Raw genomic sequence first — 14,001 nt, forward strand, 5'->3', positions numbered from 1 at the left:
TCAAACACGGTACATTAAGAATCATAGGGGTGACATCATTGCTGAACTTATGTCCACTTAATTTTAATTTACTGAATTTTTATTATAAAATAATAGTCACTTAGTCCAAATTTTTAGTGGTATTTCACAGGTGGAACTATAAAATTCATTTAGTATTAAAGCGTATTTCTCACTACCCTCTTTCGAAGCATTTTAAGTTTAAAATTATACCAAATAAACAAACAAATACTCTGCAAAATGTCATATCGTAAGTACAACTTGCCCCGATTTCAACGGTATTAAATTGATCGTTTTTCAGGTTGTTGTCTATTCTCCATCCTTAACTGATCATAAAATGGCCGCTCGACATTGGGCGTCAGAACTGTCAGTTAGTAATTCATGTTATCCAGCGGTAAGTGATAATTGTCACGCCATATATAATTGTTTTACCACTCTCGAAACCCCCTTACTAGTTTCTTCTCTTGTATAGATTACTGTATAATGAAACCTGTCCGATATTAGCTCTTTCCCTGCTGATTCTATCTCATTGTCTCCATCAATACTTGGATTCTCCCATTAAGAGACGACAATTCAACCGTATTCATTCTGCTTTCATTTCTCCTCCGCCAGTTCCATGTTTCACATTCATACATAAGCGTTATGTGTAAAACCAACTTATATCCATGATATAACATGCCCGCGTTAAAAGTAATATTGTTTTTGTTTATCAACAAAATTCATTAATACAGTTTTATTATTTTGTTTATTGACCGACGAGGGCTTTCGCCTAAGTAGGCATCTTCAAGGCTCGTAAATCGTTTAGAGCATTAAACTTTTGTGATATTTTTTACAAGTTTTTAAAGGGTATTTGAATTAAGGAACAGACAACACATTTATAATAGCATACTCTTATAGATATACGGGCATACTATATCCGTAGGACAATGGATTGGCTATTTGGTATATTTACGAAAACTGTCATTAGATTACAGTGAATCATTTCATTCAACAGTGTTTTGAGTATGCCGAAATGCTTGCAAACTGGCTGGATTTTCTCCCTAATGAGTTGTTCATATTTCAATTTATTGCAACAGAGGGGGAAAACATGTTTGAGAAGGAAATATGGAATATACTCCTTAGGGAGAAAATCCAGCCAGTCTGCAAGCATTTGGACATACTCTAAACACTGTTGAATCAACTACCAGGTAAAAAAAGAAGTATAAAAAATTTGAAAATTGTTTTCAGGCGTTGAATAGGTGAATTGGTTCAGCCGGATGAATCTCACCCACATGATAAAGGTTTCAGCTCTTTTACTTTACAAAAGTCAACAGATGGAAGAGTTGAGTAAATGTGGATGTTCCACAGTGTGTAAAGTGGCCACTTAAACCAGCCAATGACAGGTCATTAGCCCTGTAAATGCCTAGACTCCCATATTCTCTTCTGAAAATGTTTTCCATCTCTGTTGCAATAAATTAGAATAATTTCATCTTGGGTCACGGTGGATCGTTTTTAAACAAATAAAAATTTTAAGTCATTTCCAGTTTCGTGGATTTTCAAAGGCAGGTCCGAGAAGAGAGAGAAGAGCAATCGGAGTTTGCTGCTTCCGTTATCTTTTTTTCTCATTTCTTACAAATTCAAACCACCAGACAAGTCGTTAGCCCTGTAAATATCTAGACTTCCATATTTCCTTCTCAAAAGTGTTCTCCGTCTCTATTGTAATATGTTAAGCTAGTTAGTTATTTAAATATAATATTATGCATTACATACTCCTTAATCAAGATGGACCTTATCGGAACTGTTAAAAGTGCGGAAGGTAATAAATATGAATTAAGCCGCAAAACATTTTTCAGTCTACACCCACTTAGAAGATTGCAAATTTTTTTGCCCATTAATACTAAATGCACTCTCGTACAAGCATAACTACTACCCATTCTAGATTACGCTGATGTTTCCATGACTGATTTATAAGCTGTGAGCAACGCAACTAACTTGAACGACTTCAGAATACATGCATAAGGTACATTTTTGGTCTAAGGAAATGTAACCACATTTCTGACTATCGTAGGCAACTGAAATGGCTCAAAATTAAACAGCGGAGAAACTATCACTCTCTCTCACTTCTTTTCAATGTGTTTCATAGTCCTAACGCTCATATATACCTGCGTTAAAAATTTCGACGCTTATCAGTTCATGGTTTACCTCTTCGTTCTAATTCTCAAGGCACTCTCTTAATACCCATCCACAATTCCTCTTGGTTCTCTAACTCATATAGTTTCCATGTGGCTTGACTGGGGAATCATCTCCCATCCACCATCAAAGATGTTACTACAATACCTCTGTTTAAATCACGTCTGAAGAAACATCTCCTTTCTCTTCCTTAATCTCTTCTCCTTTCCTCTTTCCTCTTTTTTCATTTTTCCCATTGAGTAATAGTTTTGATTTAAGGTAATTTATAAATAAATAAGTTTATTTCTATTTTTATATATCTTAAGCTTGTTAATCTTTATTTTCTATTGAATTGGTTGGTTGTAAGAAATTGCCATTTGGCAAAAAGTACAAAAAGTTAAATAAATAAAATAATAAATGATGTCAAATCTTTGTTTCAGGAATCCTTATTTAAGTTGTACGCAACATGAATTCGGATAATCCAAGCTCTAGAAGGGCTGATACTCCCTGTACCGTCAAACTGGAAATCGACGAAGATACGACTCCCGATGTTTTAAAAATTAAGACCGAACCGGGGACCAGACCTGAAAGGGAATTGGGGGGATTCACTGTAGAAAAGGACGCGCATACAGATAAGCATATTGGTTCTGCTAATCAAGATGAATCCCCGAGTACTGTGAAGCAGGAGCCACGAGATCATGGCATTCCCACCATTAAAGCTGAACCGGGGACCAATTATGAAATGGAACTAACGTTGTATACCGTTAAACACGAATCATATACTGAGACAGATATTAGTTCTGCTAATGAATATAAACCCCCGACTAGTACGGAGACACGCGACGTAGATGTTAAAGGATCTAGTGCTGTGAAGCGGGAACCACAGGACGATGGTTTTTCTGCCATTAAGACTGAACCGGGGACCAGCGGTACTACAGAACTCGGTGACCAAATTGACATTCAATATCCCGACATTAAAGAAGAATGCTTGCAATCCTCAAATAAGATAAAAAATGAATCGGGTAAGTTTACATTAATTAGTTTACGCAAATATCAACGCTAAATGACGGCTTTTAAAAAATAGTTTCCTAAAGAAGGCATTAGATACCCTAGGAATAAAAACCGCTAATATCAATGAATTATTTTTTTTTTTCGACAAAATGAGTATAAAATTACGAATGTTTTGTTCACACATAATTAATAGTAACGTTTCTACCTCTCTTATATAGTGAAAACTCGTGTTTGGAGAGGGAGCTCGTTATGCATTTTTTTGTATGTATAAATGGGGATATACAAATATTTACTCACATTCATTTAAATGTTTGACCCCAAAGTTAAAATTTAAATAATAATTTTTACTTTTCAGATGCTGAGCCGCCCGAATACCAAACAACATTATTAGAGTGTAAAGAGCTACCGTCTAGTAGCAAGAATAATGTTTCCCTCGCCAAAAGTGATAAAAGCTTCAAATGCCCAGAATGTGATTATTTCACTCTATGGAAAAGGTGTTTACAAGATCACATGGCGACTCATACTGGCGAGAAACCTTTCAACTGCTCGGAGTGCAGTTTTTCCACTTCACGAAACAATACATTAAAACAACACATGTTAATTCATACGGGAGAAAAGCCTCACCGATGCCCAGAATGTAATTATTGCGCTTCACGTAAAGGTAATATAAAAAAGCACATGGCAAGTGTTCACGCCAAAGAAATGCTGTTCGAATGCTCTAAATGTAATTTTTCTTCTTTTCAACATAGCGATTTGAAACAGCATATGATGGCACATTCTGGCAAAAGGCGTGTAATATGCCAAGAATGTAATTATTCCACCATATCAAAAACAAATCTTGAACGGCACATGCTGCGTCACACTAGAAAGAGACTTAAATGCTCGGAATGTAATTTTTCTTCTCCGTGGAAAACGGCTCTAAGGAGACACGTGTTGACTCATAGCAGTAAGAATTCTACTAATATCTTGGCTCATAGTGGAGAGAAATTTTTTAAATGCCCGAAATGTGAATATTCTACTACACATGGAAAGTATTTAAAATATCATATGTTGACGCATGCTAAAGAAAGACTTTTTAAATGCCCCGAATGTGATCATTCCACTACACATATAAAGTATTTAAAATTACATATGCTGACGCATCCTAGAGAGAAACTTTTCAAATGCCCTGAATGTGATCATTCTACTACAGATGCAAACAATCTAAAATTACACGTGTCTTTGCATACTAGAGAGAGACCTTTTAAATGCCCCGAATGTGATCATTCCACTACGCATGAAAGGTATTTAAAAATACATATGTTGACGCATACTAAAGAAAGACCGTTTAAATGCCCCGAATGTGATCATTCTGCTACACATGAAAGCTATTTAAAGATACACATGTCTACGCATATTAAAGAGAAACCTTTTAAATGCCCCGAATGTGATCATTCTACTACACAAGCAAGGTATTTAAAAACACACATGTCTAAGCATACTAAAGGGAGACCTTTTAAATGCCCCGAATGTGATCATTCTACTACACATGAAAGATATTTAAAAAGACATATGTTGACGCATACTAGAGAAAGGCCATTTTAAACCCCGAATGAGATTATTTTACTATGCATGCAAGATTTTTTTTTATTTAAGAGAGAGAGACCTTTTATTTATCCCGAATGTATCATTCTACTACATATGCGTTTAAGTTATTAAAAATTACTTATGTATACTAATACTAAAAGCGGGCCTTTTAAATGTTTTCTTCTTCTTCATCTTCGTAGCCCATTTCTCTCCACTGCTGGATATAGGCCTCTTCCAAACGTCTCCACGTTTTTCTGTCTTCTTTTCACGAGTTTGGCGACGTCGTCAGTCCATCTCCTCTGCGGTCTCCCTACTTTCCTTTTACTTTCTGCGGTCTTGAGTTTAGTATTCTGGGGGTCCACCTATTGACTTCGTGTCTCGCCACATGATCCGCCCACGGGCATTTTTGTCTTCCCACTCTTTCTGCGATATCGGTCACTTTCGTACGGCGTCTTATCTCCTCATTCCTTATTCGGCCTTTTAAGGAGACGCCCAACATTTGTCTTTCCATAGACCGCTGAGTGCACTTAATTTTGCGAAGACTTTACACGAGTGTGTAAAGTGGCCACTTAAACCACCCAATGACAGGTCATAAGCCCCGTAGATGCCTAGACTTCTATATTATCTTCTCTAAAATATTCTTCATCTGTGTTGTAATATGTTAATATATTTTTTTAGTCTATTGCAATATCGAAACTCGAAGGGCTTCGAACTGCGGTTTATTTGAAAATGTATGCGAACTATTTTATGGCCTTTTAGTGATAATAGATTTAAATCAAACCAGTTATTTAATAAATTTATGTCTATATAAACTTTTTCTTTAACTCCTTCCAAAGTTGGTTAATGTGCGGGAAATTTCTTTAGGTGAATTGAAAATTTTCCGTATCAAAACAATAAATCGCCCAAATTGCTAAAAAGCTCGGATATCGAATTGCCGTCAGCCAGGGAAGTAGTACTTATACGACCTTAATTCCCCACAGGAAGTATAGAGTATCAGCAGATACTCTGTTACCCTATCTAACAAAGTACTTCGTCTTATCTCTCAGTGTTCCTTATTGTCGCGCATTTCACAGTTGTAAAATCTCTGTTCTCTAAGATATTATTATACCTACTCAATTTCACTGTGTGTTTAGTATTGGGGTAACATTCAAACCCCTACAAATGTACTAATAGGACAGTATCATCAGTGTAATACTGCTTAAATTTAAAGTGAAAATTTCATTGCCAAAAGTGTCCGGGCGAATTGAAAACACAGTTCTATGCGTGAAATAAAACGAGAATCCTAGACGAGTGCTTCTGGCTCGACGGCTGCGCTCGGCTAAAAATTCTGAATAAGGAAATCGAGTGAAGTCCACTTCGTAGTGTAGCCGTCAGGGCGTTCGCCTACCATGAGATTAAGGTCCCGGGTTCCATTCATGGGAAGGTCGACATGAAATATTGATTATGATGGTGGTTCTGCACTGCAATATGTCACGTTCCTGGACTGGTACCTGAAGCGTAAGGCGTAATGTAGGGTATACCTTTATGTAACAGATGATCGATGTACGCTGCGTCAAGTATACCGATGCAGTGACCTATACACCATCGGGCGCAGACAGGGGTATGATGATGGTAAATAATAATGGACCCAAAACGCTCCCTTGGAGTACCGAACTGAAAGAATGTAGATGTAATTTTTTTAGATAAAATAAACACATTCCACGCTTTCCACTACTTAATTTTATTTTAATATATAATATAATTGTTTTTTTTATATAAGATTTTTACTGCTTGAAGCACTTTGTCAAAAAAATATTTATCGTAAGTAAAATTAGTCCAACTTTGTATTTTTTGTTTCCTTAGTTTTGAGTTATGACTAATTATTTCATTAACAAATAGATAGCTGTATCACAAGGTCGTAACCATTTAATCTGTCTATTGTTGGGATAAATATTAATCCCTATATTACCCCTTACTAAGAATACAATGCTCATATGTGTAATAATAATCTAGCCTCAATATTTGAGGGGTCGGATAGCTTTTTAGAAAATCTAGACAGTCACCAAAAACAAAATGATGAACCCCTCCACGAATGCCCAAAAATTACCGCTTTTATAAAGTAAATCTACATTTTGTGATTGGATGAACGACTGAATTCCAGCTTGTATTAAGTATTAAAAAAACTAGACTTATGCATAATAGGTGCGAAGGTTTTCGCGGTCACTGTTATCAATATGATTCTTTTTTGGGTGATACGTGTGTGTTAGATTTGTTCCGACATTTCGGCGACTATTGCAGGAGCCATCTTAAAAACGAGAATTAATCAATACATTGTTAACAAGAGCGACAGGAATATGCGAAGATTCCGAAAAAGAAGAAGAGGTCAACATAATTACAGATGCGTTGGAGCGTAACGGATATAAGAAACAGCAAATTGACAACATTATTAAATCGCAAGCTACAAAGAAGAACAAGGAAGAAGATTTTACCAGAGGGACTGCATACCTTCCATATTTACAGAATGTTACTGACAGGATAGCCAAAGTGCTGAAGAAACATAATATTGTAACAACGTTTGGGACTGTGGGAAAAATAAATAACCATTTATTGAGCCCAAAAGATAAGAATCCCCTGGGAACGGAAGCTGTTAATAAACTAAGTTGCCAAGGATGTGATAAAGTGTACATAGGGCAAACAGGGCGCGCAGCAAAGAAAGGGATTGACGAACACAAAAGAGCGTGTAAACTTGGGCATCCTGACAAATCTGCAATAGCGGAACATTTTATAGACACCGGACATTTTTTCGCTTTTGAACCGAAAATTTTGCATAAACCCAGTAATTACAGTGCACGAATAATAAAAGAGCCAATTGAAATACACAGACACCCAAATAACATAAACAAAGATTACGGGCTTAAATTAAGCTCAAAATGGTTCCCAGCACTACATACTACAAAAAAGAACAGAAATGTGCCTACTACCGACTGCGACACGGTACCAAAAAGAAACATTGAGAATGTTTATGTTGAGTTACGTTAGCAGGCGCTACTAAGAGCGATTTTTTTACGTTGCAAAATTGAACAGCGCTTATTGATAACGAGCGCCCGAGTGATTCCGAAACATCTAGAACTGGAGGCGTGGGGAAACCGAAGCATTTAAAATGATAACGCTTCGGGTATTTAGAAATATGCAGACGGGTACGACTCAGAACTGGTAGAGGTTAAAAATCGATATGTGATTATATGCACCTATTTAATAGCATAACGCGAAATTTTTGACCACATTTTAATACTTTAATAAAACAAATTAATTGATTGATAATGGACACTAAAACGCGACGCGAATACATTGCGAATGAGACGCAGCACAAGAAACCAGAAAAACTTAGTTTAATTTTAAGATCGTCTAAATCCTTTCTGAGATTTTAAACTATTAAAAAATACAAAGTTCGTCTAATTTTATGAAAAATTGTATAGATTAGTTTTGTTTCTTCAACATATGGAGGCGTTTATGTTTGCTCAGAGTACCAGACTCAGAGAAGCTAGCGCTGCATACGTCACAAGTAAACGGTCTCTCTCCCGTGTGGATCCGCATATGACGCGTGAGGTGACGCGATTCAGCGAACCCTTTACTGCACACCAAGCACACGAATGGTTTCACCCCGGAGTGACTGCGTTGGTGCCTTCTCAAATAGTAAGACTCGGTGAAGGTCTGTTTGCAGGCATCGCAGGAAAATGGTTTCACGGCGGCGTGGATCGCCCGGTGCCTCACCAAGCGATTGCGTTCGGAGAACGCGCGCAGGCAGATGTCGCAGGCGTACGGCTTCACGTCGGAGTGCGTTCTGACGTGTTTCTTCAAGGAGCTGGGGTCGGTGTAGCAGTCTCCGCACGTGGTGCAAGAAAATGGCTTGATTCCCAGGTGGAAGCGGTAGTGTCGCTTGAGAGAGTTCGCGTGGCTGAAGCTGGATTCGCATTGGTCGCAGATAAATGGTTTCGCAGTTGCGTGAGACTTCTGGTGTAGTTTCAGCTGACAATTGTACGGGAAGCATCTGCTGCAGATCTCGCACACATTGCTTCTCGCGTCGTCTTGTGGGTTGAGCGGCCATTTGATGCTCCCGGGTGGGTTTTGCGAGATCGCTTTTGATATTCGATCTTGTATCAACTCGATCGTTTGGCGGTGTCTACACCGCTCCGGTCTACTGCCGGAGTAGCGGCAACTGCAGTTTGCTGTAAAAAGGCAACAAAAACTGAAAATAAATCCAAAGTCGATAGTGGTAATAATTAATGATCATAATAGATTATTATCAAAAATAACAATTACTTTATCTACTACATACACACTTAGGTAATATATTTTTCTGGATCATGTCTAGTCTGCCTAGGTACAATCTGTTTTAAGGCAGACATTTTTATGCAAAAATAAACAATAACATTACTACCCACAGTTACATAAAATTAATATATTCCATTTATTATTTAAGAGTGTATTTTGAGTAAATTTTCTGATTTTTCTCGACCAAAACCCAGTAACTAATTTTGGACAAATTTATTAAATTGAATCCGGGTCGTGGTCTTCCAATATTTGGGTAACATATCGAAATTTTGGGGCCCAGAAACCTGTAATTTCTTTGCCCGAATTCAAAGTTTGTGATAGACCCCATGACCCATCCTCTAGTTTGACTTCTGGAAATGTGGAAGTGTTCCTTTGTATCATAAGTCAAGCAAAACTAGTATATTCAGTAGCTCAATCATAAATAACTATCGACGTGCTTATTAGCACGTGATAACAATTTCTCACCATGGTTGTTTATCGTATTCGCGATCACAATGCAACATCCGTGAACGCCTAATATTAAATGTCCAAATATTTACGTTTCGTGACGTATAATCCTGCTGCGCAATCACATATTTGAATTTCACCGGTGTATTTACAAAAATATTCTAAAACTGCCATTTTAATTTATTATTTATCATGCTATTTATTGCATTTAGCCGGAGGTTGGCGAGCCAAATGTCAAGGAAAGCAGTCGCCATAGTATTGTAATTTAATTTTCACTTTTTTGTATTAGATACTCCTTACTATTTTGCAAATGCAATATATTGTATTATTTTTTATAGTAAACGCCGATTTTTTGCCAATGAACTGTCTTTTATTTTTATCTTTATTTACGAGGAAAACAATAAACAAACAGACACGAGCGTTGACTTAGAGATTACACACGCGTTGACTTATGACTGCGATAACTTAAACATTGTGATCGCTCAAATGCTTAGCATGTTTTGAGCACGTCGATAGTTATTTGTGATAGAGCTACAGGTATACTCCTAACCAACTCAGACCAATGTGCCAGTATTTTATTTTACTGTGCATATTTACCTATTTTCTTTGCAGTGTTAGTGCATGAATTAAAAGAAGCATCTCACAGGTGACACGTGACTTCATTTGTGCCATAAGGAGGCGCGACTATCGGAGTGTTATTGATTTATTTACGGTTCTGTGAACCTTTTACATAGTTACAATAAAACCAATGAAAAAAAATACAACAAAAAATTGCATAATATTAAAAAAAAAACAAAAACATCGAGAAAAGTATGCAATGGTGAACAGTATTTATATTTTTTTTTTAAATATTACATCTGTAACAAATATAAATATTTACCTTTATAAAAGAAAGGTAAATTAAAGAAAACGGCAGTTTTAAAAAAGAGGAAGAGAAGAAAAAAAAAGAAAAAGAAAGTGCTTTAAAAGGAAAGTTAAAAAGTTTACTTCGTGGTTTATATAAATATTGATACTAGACAATAATAAATTTAAAAAATAATTATGCGCACAAGAGTAAAAAGTTGAAACAAAAGTGAAGAACTAATAATTATTTGAATTTTTAATTCTTTTTCAAAAAACAAGACTTGATCATCAGCGGCGTGGTGTAAAATAAATCTAAATCATCACTGTATTGATTTGCAAGTCGCTGCATGAGAATAATTGGTGAATTCAATGAATAATTAGAACCACAATGCTGACTGTAAAACAACAAATTTAGTATTGTTGGTCTATGTGGAATACGAAAGTTTATCAAAGTTAACAGTTCGGGGCAATCTATTTTATTATTTAATAATTTTTAAATATACAAAAGGTCATTTATTGTCCTCCTGCTTGACAGTAATGGTAAATTTAAAGCAGCCATCGGGGATTTATAATATAATTCTGACACAGGTAGAGCTAATTTAAATTGAATATCTCTTATATATAACAAAAAAAACCTTTAAGATATTTTTTTATACATGAAAACGTGGACATTAAACTTCGGATGATTTCGCCAGCTAATAAAGCTCGAAAAATGACATGTAACTCCATTTTTAACTTATTTTCTCAAATATTGTCATTTAGAGGGGTTTATCATTGCACCGACGATATTATTTTATTATTTGTAACGTTATTTTGGTCTAATAAATTAATTTGAACGCGTAATTCGCTAAATATTCGATGCAGCTAGTAATGGAATAACATGTCAATTTATTATACCATTGTACTCGGTGTTCGATATTCCCAAAGCTGTATTTTCAGAAGAAACACTACCAAAGGCAGGATCCATTTGTAATAATCGTCTTGTCTTGTAAGTTTGCGATCAGAAATTGATTTAGGACATTATTGTCGGCTTATATCGCGGCATTCGATTAAAAAGTACGTAAATATTTTGACGGTTTGACAGCTCGACCCCTCCTAAGACAGATTTCCATAGACGAATCGCGGCGCCATTTGCAATACGAAGCCACGATAAGGAAAAGAGTTGTCTTTGGTTTGTAAAAAATATCGTAGGTACCTACCCAATTAAATTAACACAAACAAATCATCACGCCATTTCTCCGTAAGGGTATGTAGAAAGGATAGAATGCCATATCACTGTCTTTGCATACAGATCTCGCTTTATACATTCATATTCGCCGTACCTTTTACAAAATATTGATTTCCGTTGTCCTCTTCGCTTTACCAGATTAAATTCCCTTTTTTATAAATCAACTTGTAAAAACAATTATACCTCGAATTCATTCATTAGACGTACCTGTAGAAATTAAAACGGACTCAGTATTGATGTAGACATTTCTAACTGCACGTTGCATTTGTACAGAAAATTTCTTCATGGGGTCGATTATTTGGGATAGTTGCTGAATGTGCATCTTGAGTGGTTTATGCTATGTATATGTTTGTGTATGTTTTATATGTGCGTTCATGTGTGTGTGCGTGGATGGCTCGGAGTGTGCATTTGGTATTTTTATTTATTTCTAATTATTACCAACGATAACCTCCTGAAAAACGCAAATGTTAACAATTATTCTTTCCTCACTTAAATAAATTTTTTTTAGTTACATTTAATTTTAATATCTTTTGCATAATTTATAAAAACTTAATTGGTCTTTTTATGTTAAAAAATTGTTGTTTTTAATACTTATTATGTGTGACTGTATGTTTTCTGAATAAAATCAAATAAAATAAATAAATACATTTTCTCATGAATGGGCGCCGACTATTTTTACGTTTGACATGCTGTATTTGTTAAATTAGAACATGCCGTGTCTCTTTCTCAGTCTTCCTCGTTTTCTGTATCCACCAATATTCGTTCTTGCGGCGTCCATTAGCTCCACATGTCCAAACTAACGCTGAACTCTCTTTTTTATGCTCATCTCTCATCTCAGCCTGACATAATGCAAGGATGTCGAATTTTTTTATTTTTTTTATTTGTTTATTTTTCCATACAAATATTATTTTCATAGAAATATAATTACAAAAATACACTTTAGAAAAATACATCTTAAAATCAAGCTATAAATTGCAAAAATGCCCACAAAGACTTCAGCATCTGAGCGTGGGCCATTCCTTTTTTAATTATTAATAAGTTTATAGCATATATATATATGGTGTGACATGAAAATAAAAGAAGAGAAAAGAAAAATAAAAGAAATAAAATAAAATAAATAATTTGTACACCCATCATAAATATAGTTTGATCACACAGAGATCACATTTCGATAGCATTTATCCATGTTTTCCCAATACCACACCTCACTCCCATGCATAAGGGTCAGCACCAGAACTTGATTGTGAACTGCTCATTTTGTCTCCTGTAACAAACATTCATTTGCCAAGGTTATTCTCTAGTCCAACGGTACATAAAAAGCGTTTCAAAAGGGTCACAGGGGTTTCACGCAATGCAAACTTTAAATATAAATGTACAGTCTACAGTCTAACTTATGGTAGAAGTTAATTACTAGAAAGCAGAGTAGCTGCTAAACTGCCGATATGTACAGGAAAATAGATCAATATTATCCGCAGAAAGTAAATTGCCTTATTGATGGGTGAATTCTGACTTGCATTAGTGTGCGTGCTTCTGGGTGTGTTGTGTATTAGGTGAAATAATTCGGCCAGATAAATCTTACCCACACCAATATAGGATTCAGTTCTTTTGCTTCACAAAAGTCAACAGATGGAAAAGTCGAGGAAATGTTATTTTATTATATTTATATTATTTTACATGCCCCTTAATTTATGTAAAAATTATGACTCATTCTTTCTGGCTGCAATACGATCCCACTTGCTATTTAATGATGCTCACACTTACACACATCTGAACACTTACTCCCACACAAATACACATAAGCACACCTCTACACTTACTCTCATACAAATACACATAAACACACCCTTTTGTTGTACCATAATTTCATATGTTTCTCTTTTGTGTATTTTTTTTTCTTTTTTATAATATGTACGTATTGAATATATTTTTGTAATGTATATGTTATATTTAAAATAAATGAATTAAATTGAATTGAACTGAACAATTTTCCAATTTTGATACTTCTTAGTTTAATCAACAATGTTTTTAGTATGTCAGGTCCCCTCGACGGTGGCGATCACTGCAGCGAAAGCATCTCGGTCCTGCGCTACTCCGCAGCCAGGACAACTGCTTATTGGAGAGTGGTTTCCCGTTGCCTTTTCTAGTGGATTTTTGTATCGGGGTTACCTTCCCTTAGCTGGTTGTTTCTAGTTTAGAGGCCCCAGAATCTCGCCTTTCATCCTCTCGTTATGTTTTATAAAGTATTTTTTCTTAAGTTAGCTTATATTACATAGTATATTATAAACTAATATTTACACAATTACTTACATATATATTAACGTAATTTTACATTAAACAAAAGATTTCTTTTTAAATTCATTCAAACTCTTTTCATTCTTCATACTTTCAGGCACCTCTTTATACATTTTCAAGCCTTTATAAATACACCATGATAGAGAGGGGTTATCTGT

General features: G+C 35.5%; 1 protein-coding gene and 1 long non-coding RNA gene across 2 annotated transcripts; one reads left to right on the plus strand and one right to left on the minus strand.

Annotated features, from left to right (window-relative positions):
• The first annotated feature begins 317 nt into the window (after positions 1-317).
• Positions 318-4,428, plus strand: LOC148275455 (uncharacterized). Its single transcript, XR_015824018.1, has 3 exons — positions 318-391; positions 2,586-3,167; positions 3,512-4,428. It is a non-coding gene; the product is annotated as an uncharacterized LOC148275455 (long non-coding RNA).
• Positions 4,429-6,482: 2,054 nt separating this feature from the next.
• On the minus strand, positions 6,483-11,439 carry LOC148275456 (uncharacterized). The gene is made up of 2 exons (XM_088235693.1): positions 11,221-11,439; positions 6,483-8,927 (listed from the first exon to the last, which is right to left on the minus strand). Exons 1-2 carry the CDS (start codon positions 11,288-11,290, stop codon positions 8,179-8,181), a joined length of 819 nt encoding a protein of 272 aa, XP_088091819.1. The 5' UTR covers positions 11,291-11,439; the 3' UTR covers positions 6,483-8,178.
• Between the last annotated feature and the right edge of the window lie 2,562 nt (positions 11,440-14,001).

This window comes from Micrasema longulum, unplaced genomic scaffold, assembly GCF_059751315.1.
Source record: "Micrasema longulum isolate JH-2025_06_02 unplaced genomic scaffold, ASM5975131v1 h1tg001416l, whole genome shotgun sequence".
Lineage (NCBI taxonomy): Eukaryota > Metazoa > Arthropoda > Insecta > Trichoptera > Brachycentridae > Micrasema > Micrasema longulum.

What these genes read in the sequence shown, in the direction of transcription:
- LOC148275456 (XM_088235693.1), bottom strand. Translation starts at nt 11,290, where the DNA reads ATGGATCCTGCCTTTGGTAGTGTTTCTTCTGAAAATACAGCTTTGGGA. An exon ending in ATCGAACACCGAGTACAATG is followed by an intron (nt 8,928 to 11,220) that starts GTATAATAAATT and finishes GCCTTTTTACAG; the next exon opens with CAAACTGCAGTTGCCGCTAC.